General features: G+C 41.5%; 1 protein-coding gene across 1 annotated transcript; it reads left to right on the forward strand.

Moving 5' to 3' along the window:
- Positions 1-8,546: 8,546 nt before the first annotated feature.
- pou4f3 (POU class 4 homeobox 3) lies at positions 8,547-13,038 on the forward strand. The gene is made up of 2 exons (XM_055878878.1): positions 8,547-8,706; positions 9,002-13,038. The coding sequence occupies exons 1-2, from the start codon at positions 8,587-8,589 to the stop codon at positions 9,899-9,901; spliced, it is 1,020 nt and encodes a 339-aa protein (XP_055734853.1). The 5' UTR covers positions 8,547-8,586; the 3' UTR covers positions 9,902-13,038.
- The last annotated feature ends 935 nt before the right edge of the window (positions 13,039-13,973 follow it).

Consider the following 13,973-nt stretch of genomic DNA (forward strand, 5'->3'; position numbering starts at 1 on the left):
AGTGTCTAAACTTCTGACCCACTGGGAATGTGATGAAATAAATAAAATCTGAAATAAATCACTCTATCTACTATTATTCTGACATTTCACATTCTTAAAATAAAAGTGCTGATCCTAACTGACCTAAGACAGGGAATTTCTACTAGGATTAAATGTCAGGAATTGTGAAAAACGGAGTTTAAATGTATTTGGCTAAGGTGTATGTAAACTTGTAAACTTATGTAAACTTAAACCGTGTCACTGATAATCAGTGGTTCTACATGTCACTAAACTACTAGAATAATTTCCATGCAGCAATGATGTCTGTTTAGACCGGTATCTAACACTGTCAGGTCCCTAATGCCCTACTTGTCTTACACTGGCACAATATTACTTATTTACTTACTCTAACACCTCTAAGCAACAAGGAGGAACTTCTTTGTCAGAATACCTCCTACTGGCACCTAGTGACAGCTAGATTTGACACATTTGTGTTATCACATGGATTTCATGCTATTTTCTGTTGCGCAATGTTGCACATCTTTCTGTATCTGACAGCCTGCTGACTCCTGATTGTTATAGCTCTGTTATAGTCATGTTGTGGTACTGAATAAGCAGGTTTGAGATTACTGGGCACCATATCTACACTAAGTATACAAAACAAACACTTTCCATGACAGACTGACCAGGTGAATTCAGGTGAAAGCAATTGATTTCACCTGTTAAATCCCTTTTCAATCAGTGTAGATGAAGGGGGAGAGACGTTAAAGAAGGATTTCTAAGCCTTGAGTCAATTGAGATTGAATGGCACACATACACAATCCGAGGGTGAATGGGCAAGACAAATATTTAAGTGCCTTTGAACGGGGTATGGTAGTAGGTGCCAGGCGCACTGGTTTGAGTGTGTCAAGAACTGCAACGCTGCTGGGTTTCTCACGCTCAACAGTTTCCCGTGTGTATCAAGAATGGTCCACCACCAAAAGGACATCCAACCAACTTGACACTCCTGTGGGAAGCATTGGAGTCAACATGGATCCCTGTGGAACACTTTCGACACCTTGTACACGGTGTATATAACCACATTATAAACTGGGTGGTTCGAGCCCTGAATGCTGATTGGCTGACAGCCATGATATATCAGACCGTATCCCACTGGTATGACAAAACATTACTTTTCACTGCTCTAATTACATTGGTAACCAGTTTATAATAGCAATAAGGCACCTTGGGTATGTGGTTTATGGCCAAATTTCCACGGATAAGGGTTGTATCCAGGCACTCCGCGTTGCGTCATGGGTAAGAACAGCCCATAGCCATGGTATATTCGCAATATACCACAACCCCTCGGGCATTATTGCTTAATTATACTTGTACTTGTATGACAATGGGAAAACAGGTTATTCCATGACACCCACCCAAACAGAATTCCAACACAGGGAGAACTTAATTTTGCTTCAGTGACTTTGACATATTCAAATGTTAATGAATAATGCATGAACATTCCATACTTTAGGAAGTCAAGTGAAAACACTCAGAGTCGATTTGATTTAATGCAAGCACTGTTGGGTTCCCCGTGGGACGGAACGTCAACCACCAACCTCAGCCACTCGTCATCCTCACATCCCCTGTCGCCCGGGCGATGAGCACTCAACGTGCACGCGCGAAAGAGTCCAAAGTGGAGACAGACTGGGAGAGCGGAGAGGCAGACAACAATTGGAGGGTCATTTGGAGGAGGAAATCTTTAGAGCTTTACAGGGAGAGGAATGCTCCTTTCGCATCTCACCACAAACAAATCCATAAAACATGTCAGATACAATTTTCAGAATGGGAATGCACACGGATGACAAGCCAACAATACACCACAAGGACTACTGAATTATGCATACTGTTATGAAGAAGTCAAAGAATAAGAGTTCATGTGATGTGAGAGAAGGACATTATACTTAATTCAGGGTAACATCTTGAATAATACGGCATGCACAAGACGTCGGCTGGGAAAGCTTCAAGATAACATCAAGTGGGCCAGAATGAAGATAAAACCATGCAAGTCAAGAAGCATTGTAACGGGTGTCGTCGTCGGATGAAGAGGAATCGGACCAAAGCGCAGCGTGGTAAGTGTTCATGACTTTTTATTTAAACTGAACACTAAACAAAAATAACAAAGTGAATAACAAGCATCTCCATCACCAAAGGTAAACTATCTGACAAAAGATTATTCATTGATGATGAACCAATACCAACAATGTCTGAGCAGCCCATCAAAAGCTTTGGAAGATGGTATGATGCAAGCCTCAATGACACAGACCAAGCCCAGGTGCTAGGACAGGAGACCATCAGAGGCCTCGAGAGCATTGACGGGTCCATGCTTCCTGGTAAGCTGAAGCTTTGATGCCTGCAGTTTGGACTGTTACCCCTTCTGATGTGGGTGCTAACTGTGTACGACATTGCCCTCACAAAGGTTGAGAAGATGGAGAGGATGAATTGCTCCTACACAAGGAAATAGTTAGGAGCTCCACAATGCCTCAGCAACATTGGCCTCTATGGAAAAGGAGTCCTTGAGCTGCTTCTCTCTGGTCTGGCAGAGTTCAAATGCACTAAAGTAAGACTAAAGATGACACTGACAGTCTCGGGAAACAGCATCAAGAGCTGCTGTACCAACCTTGTCAAGAAGTGGACAGAAGTGAATTCCAAGGGAAGCAGTTCAACAAGCAAAAGCAGCCCTCTGACACGGGGTCATCGTAGGGCAAGTGCAACAGAGATGTGGAGGCTTCGGTCTCAGAGAAAGTCAGCCCTCCTGGCACAAGGCAACACCTCCAGAGAGGCGGAAGCTAGATAGGGATGAAGTGCGACGTCAGGAATAAGCAGCAAGGTGTGCCAATGCTTTCTCACAAGCAGGGGCAGTGGATGAGGTGGGAGAACATGGAGGGCATAATCCTTGTCAGATCGACATAATGTGCTTCCGTCACCCCAAAATCCCAACCAGTGGCTGGGTGAAGATCCATCATGCCCCCTGTGTTCAACACCAGCAACCCTCAGACACATCCTGACTGGATGCAAAGTGAGCCTCTCCCAAGAAAGGTACACCTGGAGGCACCGTAAAGCACTGAAGTGCCTGGCAGAATGTTTTATTTGACCTTTATTTAACTAGGCAAGTCAGTTAAGAACAAATTCTTATTTTACAATGACCGCCTAGAAACAGTGGGTTAACTGCCTTGTTCAGGGGAATAATGACAGATTTTTACTTTGTCAGCTCGGGGATTCGAGCTAGCAACCTTTCGGTTACTGGCCCAACAATCTAACCACTAGGCTACCTGCCACCCTCAACCATCAATGCCTTGGCTCCCAGAACATATGTTTTACCTTTATTTAACTAGGCAAGTCAGTGAAGAACAAATTCTTATTTTACAATGGCGGCCTACCCCAGCCAAACCCTCCCCTAACCTGGACGACGCTGGGCCAATTGTGCTCCCCATATGACCCTGTGCAATGAAAAGCATTTGTCCATAGAGGGCAAAAACAAAGGAAGCTCTCTCCAAGGACGAAGGCTGGACAGCTGAATGCGGCCCGAGACTGGAAAATCTGTCAGATGTGGGCCAATGCCCCAGTTCCATCAGACATACAGTGGCAAGAAAAAGTATGTGAAACCTTCGGAATTACCTGGATTTCTGCATAAATTGGTTATAAATTGTGATTTTATCTTCATCCAAGTCACAACAATAGACAAACACTGTGTGCTTAAACTAAGAACACTCAAGTGATTGTATTTTTCTTGTCTATATTGAATGCATCATTTAAACATTCACAGTGTAGGTTGGAAAAAGTAGGTAAACCACTAGGCGAATGACTTCTCCAAAAGCTAATTGGAGTCAGGAGTCAGCTAATCTGGAGTCCGATCAATGAGAGGAGATTGGAGATGTTGGTTAGAGCTGCCCTGTGTATAAAAAAAACACTCACAAAATTTGAGTTTGCTATTCACAAGAAGCATGTCCTGTTGTGAACCGTGCCTCGAACAAAAGAGACCTCAGAAGACCTAATATAAAGAATTGTAGACTTGTATAAAGCTGGAAAGGGTTACAAAGGTATCTCTAAAGGCCTTGATGTTCATCAGTCCACATTAAGACAAATTGTCTATAAATGGAGAAAGTTCAGCACTGTTGCTAATCTCCCTAGGAGTGGCTGTCCTGCAAATATGAGTGCAAGAGCACAGTCCAGAAGGCTCAATGAGGTTAAGAAGAATCCTGGAGTGTCAGCTAAAGCCTTACAGAAATCTCTGGAACATGCTAACATCTCTGTTGACAAGTCTACGATATGTAAAACACTAAACAAGAATTGCGTTCATGGGAGGACACCACGGAAGAAGCCACTGCTGTCCAAAAAATATATTGCTGAACGTCTGAAGTTCGCAAAAGAGCACCCGGATGTTCTACAGCACTACTGGTAAAATATTCTATGGACAGACGAAACTAAAGTTAAGTTGTTTGGAAGGAAGGAACACATAACACTATGTGTGGAGAGAAAAAAGGCACTGCACACCAACATCAAAACCTCATCCCAACTGTAAAGTGTGATGGAGGGAGCATCATGGTTTGAGGCTGCTTTGCTGCCTCAGGGCCTGGACAGCTTAGTATCATCGACAGAAAAATGAATTCTCAAGTTCATCAAGACATTTTGCAGGAGAATGTTAGACTATCTGTCTGGCCAAATTGAAGCTCAACAGAAGTTGGGTGATGCAACAGGACAACGACCAAAAACACAGAAGTAAATCAACAACAGAATGGTTTCAACAGAGGAAAAATGCCTTCTGGAGTGGCCCAGTCAGAGTGCTGACCTCAACCTGATTGAGATGCTGTGGAATGACCTCAAGACAGCGGTTCACACCAGACATCCCAAAAATATTGAAACAGTGTTGTAAAGAGGAATGGTCCAAGATTCCTCCTGACCGTTGTGCAGGTCTGTTCCACAGCTACAGAAAACGTTTGGTTGAGGTTATTGCTGCCAAAGGAGGGACAACCAGTTATTAAATCCAAGGGTTCGCATAGTTTTTCCACCCAGCACTGTGATTGTTTACACGGTGTGTTAAATAAAGACATGAAAATGTATAATTGTTTGTGTGTTATCAGTTTAAGCACATTGTGTTTGTCTATTGTAGTGACTTTGATGAAGATCAGATCGATCAAATTTTATGACACATTTATGCAGAAATCCAGGTAATTCCAAAGGGTTCACATACTTTTTCCTGACACTGTAACTGCTACCAACCTAAGACCAGACCTGGTACTATGGTCCAACTCTCTGCACGCTGTCTACTTAGTGGAGTTAACAGTGCCTTGGGAGGATAATGTGGACGAGGTATATGAGAGGAAGAGGCTGCAGTATGCTAAGCTTGCAGCAGATGCAGAACAGGCAGACTAGACTGGAAAGTGAGGCTTTGCCCAGTGGAGGTTGTGTGTTGTAGATTTGTGGCAACATCTACCACCAGGTTGCTGAAGGACCTTGGTTTCCACGGCCAAGCCTTACGCCAAACCATCACGTCAACGTCAGAGGCTGCTGAAAGGGATAGCCAGTGGCTCTGGCTGAAGAGAAAATACCCCAGCTGGGCCCCAAAGTGAGCGGGAAGGAGACTGGGTAGGTATAGAAGGGGGGGTGGTTCTGGGACGCCAGAATTTACTGTTGAACCCCAATGAAATATCTTCCCTATCCACATCCCCGTCTCAACAACATCAAGAAAGTTTTAGGATAGCGCTCTATTGACACAATGGATTTATAACACAATGTCCTGTGTATTCAGAACTCATCTCTGAACCTCAGCACCTCAGCTTGACAATGATACAAGTATAAAGGGGAGTTCGAGGAGTCTGACTTCCCTTAAAGTAGGCTTACTGTATACAAAAAGACTATGTACCATGCCAAGGTGCTCTCTCTCTCGCAACAGGTCCTTGTGAGAAAAGACCTTGCCTGTTTTAATCTCTATAATGAATAAGAACATGCCAATGTGGTAATGGATGCCTGCCACTGTGCCGCTGAATTATTCACTGTCTGGGGAACCGGAGGAAAGGTGGCTCGGATCAGATGGAAGCACTGTGTCACTGGCCTGCCTGGCTCTTCTTTCTACTGCTGGGAGAGAGAGTCAGCCTGCCACATGAGATATAATGCACTGAGAACAGGTGTTCACCTGGATGGGGGATAGAGAGCAGAGCAAGGTACTGCCCAGCCAACATTGCTGTTGTGTGTAGGTGCCTTATGTATCTACAAGATCCAGTAATCAGATTTAGCCAATGTAGATAATCATGAACTGACACTATCCCAATACAATGAAGGGAAGGATTAAGACCAGACATATCTGTAAATAGCAAGTGTGTGTCCTTTTGGATGATCAGCATAAAAGTTATCACTATTTGGGTCAGTCCTGATTAAACTACAATACTTTTGGCTTTAGCCTTTTGGCTATCTGGGAAATACAAGTAGCTGCCAAAATAAAGGCAACACCAGTAAATTAGGTATACAAAGTATACTGAAAGCAGGTGCTTCCACACAAGTGTGGTTCCTGAGTTAATTAAAGGGATACTTATGGATTTTGGCAATGTTCTTATCTACATCCCAGAGTCAGATGAACTTGTGGATATCAATTGTATGTCTCTATGTCAAGTATGAAGGAAGTTAGGTGTAGTTTCGCAAGCCAAAGCTAAGTAGCTTTAGCACAATGACTGGAAGTCCATGGGTATCTGCTAGCATGCAGATAACCATAGACTTCCAGTCATTGTGCTAACACTAGTTATCATTGCACTAGCACTAGTTAGCAACTTCCTTCAAACCCCACACTGAGACATAAAAATGGAATCCACGAGTTCATCTGACTGCAGGGAAATACATAAAGAGCCTCTTTGCCTAAATCCCAAAGTATCGCTTTAAGCAATTAACATGAACAATTAACAGCCTAATTCGGATATTTTTTTCACTCGTTGGTCTTTTGACCAATCAGATCAGCTCTGAAAAAGCGCTGAGGTAAAAAGATCAATTAGTTTGAAAAAATATTAGAATTGGGCAGCCTTTGGAAACTCAGCCAAAGGAGCATAAGGAGTTCAAAGTTTGTGTGTGTCTCACCAGATCTCAACCTAATTGAAGACTTATGGGAGATTATTTTCCACCAACAAACACCAAATGATGGTATTTCTCATGGAAGAATGATGTTGCATCCCTCTAATAGAGTTCCAGACACTTGTAAAAGCTATGCCAAGGCGCACTGAACCTGTTTTGGTGGGTCGTGGTGGCCCAACGCCCTATTATCACACTTTATGTTGGTGTTTCTTTTACCTTTGGCAGTTACCTGTATGAGCAAATAGGAGAGGGCTGTAGTTTCAAAATCACTGTTAAAGTAACTGGCCGGTGAAAATCAAACTTTATATTCTGTTAACTCATATCCAAATAATGTCCTTGACTTCAATTTCCCAGCTGTTGCTTGAGAGATAGCCATGGGATTTATACTTAAACCAAATCATATTTCCAAGCGAAATAGATTGCTCTTTCGTTTTTAAAAAAGTATGTAGTGTGAAGTACAATTGTTCTTCATCTATAATTAGAAAGTTTGATCAATGAAGAAAAGTTTGACAATGTTTTGATGTATTTCTATTTCTTTTCATGTTTTGAAAAAGGTTTAGTACATAAATTGCATTTTGCAATGTTTCAGATTCTCAGCATAAATTGATTGGGTAAGGGAATTGTTAGTCTATTTGTGTTGGCTATTTCATCTACACATTTCAAAATGGCATTTATGTTACACAATTTGTGTGGTATTAATTTGCCTCACCGTCTGATTGTTGGGGCAGGTAGCCTAGTGTTGAAGAGCGTTGGGTTAGTAACTGAAAGGTCACTGGTTCGAATCCCCGAACCCACTAGATGAAACATATGTCGATGTGCCCATGAGCAAGGAACTTAACTCTAAGTCTAATTGCTCTATGGTCGCGGTCAACAATTGTTGAGCCCTGTCCGTGACCTCACTCTCAAGGGGAGGGGGATATGCAACAACAACAAAAATTAATTTACTATGTACGCGTGTGGAATGTGTGCACGTGTGGAATGTGTGAACGCCCAGGTCATCATATGTTCCCTCGTATAAATGTGGGGATCACGAGACGCCAAGACTGGTGCTGAAGCTAACCACTCTCCTGTTTTATCCTTGATGCAAAGAGAGAAGAAACATGAAAAAAATTAAGAAAAATAGACTGCCCATATTCTCTGTGTTTATTACATTAAGCCTGGAACCACAAGTTAATGTAGACATACAGAGGCCTAGATGAAGTAAGGTATTAAGATTATTGAATTGACGTCTGCGCCCAGTGGGATAGGCCTAATAGGCCCAAACGTTTTGTTTCATGGGCCATTTAATTGCGTTCACTTTCAAGCGTGCATCACGCTTGCGCACAGGACCTAGGCCATTCCCATGATTTGTAACTTGTAAATTGAGTAAAGGGGCAGGTGGGGGTGGGGGTGGGGGAGAGAGAGACAGACCGGGAGGTTCTGCCAATTGAAATAGCTCACTAACAGCAGCGAGCCAGAGAACCGAGCCTGCCTCTATGTCAGGGCCACTTACCTGCAAGGTGCGCAACGAAGATGATGACCATGAACAGCAAGCAGCATTTCTCTATGCACCCGGTGCTGCAGGAGCCCAAATACTCTGGCCTGCACGCGAGTTCGGAAGGCATGCGCAGGGTGTGTCTGCCTGCCCCGCAGGTATGTTAGTCATTTATTTGAGGCACAAATGTATAATAAAAAAATAGACATTTAAAACGTTTTAATAAGTGGATCAGAAAGGACTTTATTATCCACTCCCGTCCTTGTTCTTTCTCTCTCCCTCACAACCCCTCCCTCTCTCTCATCCACATGTCTATTTAAGCAAAGCTGCTACTTTCATATTAATTTTTATGACCTGTGCTTTGAAGAGGGTTCTCCCTGTTCTTGAAATGTTTTTTAATCCTGAGTTGACAGAATTCCCCACTGACTTCAATATGCGCACTCTTGCTTGCAGCTTCAGGGCAATATATTCGGTTGCTTTGATGAGAGTCCACTGGCACGCGCGGAAGCTCTGGCGGCTGCTGACATTGTCTCTCACGGCAAGAGTCACCCTTTCAAGCCTGACGTGACTTACCATACCATGAGTAGTGTCCCCTGCACCTCCAACTCCTCTACGGTGCCCATCACCCACTCCTCCACCCTGACCCCTCACCACCACCACCACCACCACCTCAACCAGAGCTTGGAGGGGGATCTCCTGGATCACATCTCGTCCAGTCTCTCTGTGAGCGGGATGGGGGCTCCGGATTCCTCTATGATGGCCACTCAAGCCCACCAGCACCACCTCCAGACCATGGGTCACCTTCACCAAGCTATGGCCATGGGTCATCCGCACTCCTTGTCTGTGCACAACGGAATGTCGTGTGTCAACGACGTGGAGTCGGATCCTAGGGAGCTGGAAGCCTTCGCTGAGCGGTTCAAACAAAGGAGGATAAAGCTCGGGGTGACCCAGGCGGACGTTGGCTCGGCTCTCGCCAACCTAAAGATACCTGGGGTGGGCTCTCTCAGCCAGAGTACTATCTGCAGGTTCGAGTCCCTCACCCTCTCTCACAATAATATGATTGCGCTAAAACCTGTCCTCCAAGCCTGGCTCGAGGAGGCTGAGGCTGCTTACCGGGAGAAAAACAGCAAGCCAGACCTTTTCAATGGCAACGAGCGCAAACGAAAACGCACGTCGATAGCCGCACCTGAGAAACGATCTTTGGAGGCATATTTTGCTATCCAGCCCCGTCCCTCTTCGGAAAAAATTGCTGCAATTGCTGAAAAACTGGACCTTAAAAAGAACGTGGTTCGTGTGTGGTTTTGCAACCAACGGCAAAAACAGAAAAGGATGAAATATTCTGCTGTGCATTAGGTCACATAATGCCTCAAATACGCCATTTTGAAGAGATAACGGGGATCTATCAACATCTCATGCCCGACTGGAATTTACTACTGAGACTCTATAGGATGTATTTAAATTTAAATTATTCAACTTATTTCGTTCACTTTTTTTGTCCTGTTGTTTAGTTTGGAATTAAACGTATCGTGCTAAAGGTCTCTTGGAGGACATTTTCGTTGTTGATTTTATGACTGCCTATGACAACTCTTCAATCACAGAACTAAACTATAGGGCCTAACAAATAGAGGGAGAAAATGACTTCTCTCTCGTTTGATATGTCCTGTTGAATGCTCATAAAACCTGTTAGTTTTTTGGAGAATTTAATCAATTATACTAACCATTTTCACGTTTAGGATTCATATTTAAGATGGAATGAATGCGTGTTCACTGCATAGGGGTAACACAACCACTCAACAAATGCTAATAAATGTGCCCTCTTTGTGAACTAGCTGAACTTTATTCACCGTTGTGTGTAAACGAGGCAAATACTATTCACAATATTTATGACACAACACGAGTTGATTTTCTTTAATAGGCTAATTTTAAATAAGGCATGTCAAACCGGCATTTGAAGGCTGTTATATTTTGTCATGGACTATTTTGATGTGAAAAAATGTAAAACAGTTTGGAGTATCACTGAAATACTATGAGTATTTTTCTTCACTCTTGGATTTCACTTGACAAAATGTGTGAAGTTCAAATTTCATTAAAAAAACATTGAATATTTTCTCAAATTCCATTGAATCAGCAATTTATTATTTCGATAACATTTTGCATGATTATTTTGTGTTTTAGTCAATTGTAGAGAATTAGACATATGCAGGCTATTACCACTATTACAACAGGCTATTACCACTATTACAACAGGCTATTACCACTATTACAACAGGCTATTACCACTATTACAACAGGCTATTACCACTATTACAACAGGCTATTACCACTAATACAACAGGCTATTACCAATTTAAAAACATTTAGGTTGAGCTTAAAGTAATTTTGCCATTTGTGTGAGGTTATGATAGTATTGTATTTAACTATCTATTTTGTTTCTCGGGTTGGAGTAAGGGAGTATTAACTCAGGGTTTGTTCCTGGTCTGAATAAATCCTGCCTCAAGATACAGGTGATAAAATCATTGTAAAACCATGAGTTTCACAGAGAACATGACTTGTTTCATGTATGACTTCCCAATTCTCTGCTGCGATTAAAAACGAATCATATAGCACATAAATATGATTGAAAAAAGTACACATTTCATTGCTGAATGATAAACCAAAGTCAAACACAATGCAACAATTATATGCACATATAATTTATGTTTTCCTTTCATTGACGCACTGTTACTAGGACCTTGGTCCTAATTAGATTGGTTAATAATTAATGCCCTTGTGTCACTGGGTTATATCGTGGGGTTTGAAATTATTAAGTAATGATGATGCAATATTAATTATATATTGGTATAAAACGAAGCTTGGAGCTGTGCGGAGGGCTGAGAGTTTATGGGAGCTCGTGACTCGAGGGATAGAGGGGACTCTCACAATGCCAGGTAAGGATTTGAAGATTTAAATTTATCTTTTAAACCAGTACGAAAATCAAGATCATTTTCCCCCGTTTTTATCTGTGTGTAGTTCCCCTTGCCCCTTTATATTCTGAGTTGTTGTACTCAAGTTAAATATATTATTATACAAATAACAATACAATAGGAGTTTGAAATAGTATGTGAAACTACTATTATTGTTTGAACTTGTAATAATACCAACTCACTTCATTATATTTGTCTTTATTCTCTTCCTGATGAATAAGTGCAGTTGTATGAGTCATTTAGTATTGGATACTTTTTCTGTGAAAGTGGAACAGCAGGTCTAAGACTTGAAATAAAATCATTATTTCATTCAATTCGTGTAAATTCGATGTATATATTAATTTGAAGTAAAAACAAAAATAACGTATTGTTAAATATACTGTATGTTATTCACTATAACCTGAAGTTACAGGTCGGTCACGCGCTATTCTCCCAAGTGTAATAGGCTCTCTGGATATTTTAGCCAGAGGATCAATATTTTGCATTTGAAAAAAAATCAGTGGATTTGTAATATTCTCTTTGATCTTAAGATTTGATTAATTGCTTAGGCAATATGCGTAATTTATTTTAATAAAGAATCATTTGAAAGAGGGGCAAAGCAACATAATAGATCGTCTACTTGCTCATGACGATAACATAATGGACATTTTCTCCATTGTTCTGTGTCTTGGAAACATGTGATATGTGGCTGTAGACTGTTTTAAATCAGGATAAATAAGCTTCACCAAAAAGTGAAATGCTTATATTGTTCAATCTAATTGTTTTTGTTCTAATTGTTTTCATGTGTTTCTGTTTTATTTTTACAAACTTTAGAGAATTTCAGAATATATTTGATCTTCAACTGTCTGAAGTTTTACCATATTAATGTTAAAGAAATGACTTGGAGAGGAAGGTTAAATCTTTTTTGGCCAGGAAGCGTGTGTAAATTATTGATCGCTGTAATACCCCTATTGATATCATAAACCTCTTGCTATGAGGTAAGTTGAGCTGAAGGTTAGCAAAGACAGGGAGCATGTGGCGAGTGAGGCCCGTTCTATTATTAATTCCCAGTTGGAAGGTATTGCAATTTCTCATGCAATAATTGAGCTGCATTACCCCTGTATATTTATTTATTAAACATTCCTATGTGCATTTTCACTTCAGTTCAATTGCAAATTTTCTGCGAAATATAACTTAAATAAATAAGACTCTGAAATCTTAAGAGTATTTTTACACAGTCAAGGAACAATATTTTTTATGAAAAATGTAAGGTATTGCATAATTAACTTAGATAACTTTAGAACTTTCATAAGTTGACCTATAAATATATATTTGGACCACATCGATTTAATCATCAAATATTACATTTTGATGTGGTGGGTGGTGGGCTTGTTATGTCTGCATTTGTGGGTGTGAGTGAGTGTTTGAGAGAAAGAGAGACGGGGAGAGAGAGAGAGTTAAGTTTGCTTGGAATGTTTTCATGGACTGGAGAGAGACAGTGCTCGCCAGAATGGGGATGAGAGCACTGTAATTGCGGCAGACGGACTCCCGGACGGTGTTTTGCAATGCACACCCCTCCTCTCCCTCTTAGCCTATCCTGGTCGGTTAACTCTTCGGCAGTCCCTGTGAGGAGAGCGAGTGGGGTAGGTAGGGGCGATGGCAGAACCAAGACACCGCCATCTCAATTATTCATAAAGTGCCAGAAGCAACAAATGAGAATGTGACTAATGTGGAGGCAGACAGCTACCTCTGTGCATTTTATTAGTCTTCTCCTATTATTATCACATACCAAGTCATTCCAGGCCTCAGCCCACAGCTCTTCCCAAGCATGTCATCGAGTCATCCAGAGGGATTCTGTTACTAAGAAACACGAGGCTGCCCTTCAAATGTGAACTTCATGCGTCCTCTGTTCCTACCATGTCCTCCCTCTCTCTACCCCCCACTTTTCTTTGACTTGCCTTTTCTCTCAGCCTCGGTTTTTCATGAACCGTTCTCTCTGGTGAATGCATTTAATTGAGATGTTTCAACAAAGGTGACAAAGGTGTGTATGTATGACCGTGGATGCTTGCCATGGCCACTGTATAAGTTACCAACATTATCAAAAACAATCTTTCCAACCTTGGCTACCATCATATCCGTGTACATTCCTACATATTGTACAGTACTAACCAGTTGCATAGAGTACATACGACACCCAGGTGGGGATTGTTTTTGTCACTTTTAGACTCTCTACATGTGAGGAATCTTGTTACATAAGTATTTCAAACTTTGTTCTACTGGGAAAAATAAAATAAAAAATTCCGTTCAATCTATATTTGGGTGTTTGTTTCATTAGTCCACTGTTGCTACAGTCCCAAACTGTTTTGCATGTCAGCAATCAAGTTTTCAAGATATAGAACTTTCAAAATACAGAAAGTGTCACAGTATGATGCATTTTGCATCATATGATATGCCTTTTTTTTAAGCACACTGAAATATTAACT

Source organism: Salvelinus fontinalis, chromosome 2 (assembly GCF_029448725.1).
Source record: "Salvelinus fontinalis isolate EN_2023a chromosome 2, ASM2944872v1, whole genome shotgun sequence".
NCBI lineage: Eukaryota > Metazoa > Chordata > Actinopteri > Salmoniformes > Salmonidae > Salvelinus > Salvelinus fontinalis.

Coding starts and splice junctions, on each gene's coding strand:
- pou4f3 (XM_055878878.1), top strand. CDS start 8,587: ATGATGACCATGAACAGCAAGCAGCATTTCTCTATGCACCCGGTGCTG. Junction 8,707..9,001: donor TGTGTCTGCCTGCCCCGCAG/GTATGTTAGTCA, acceptor TCTTGCTTGCAG/CTTCAGGGCAATATATTCGG.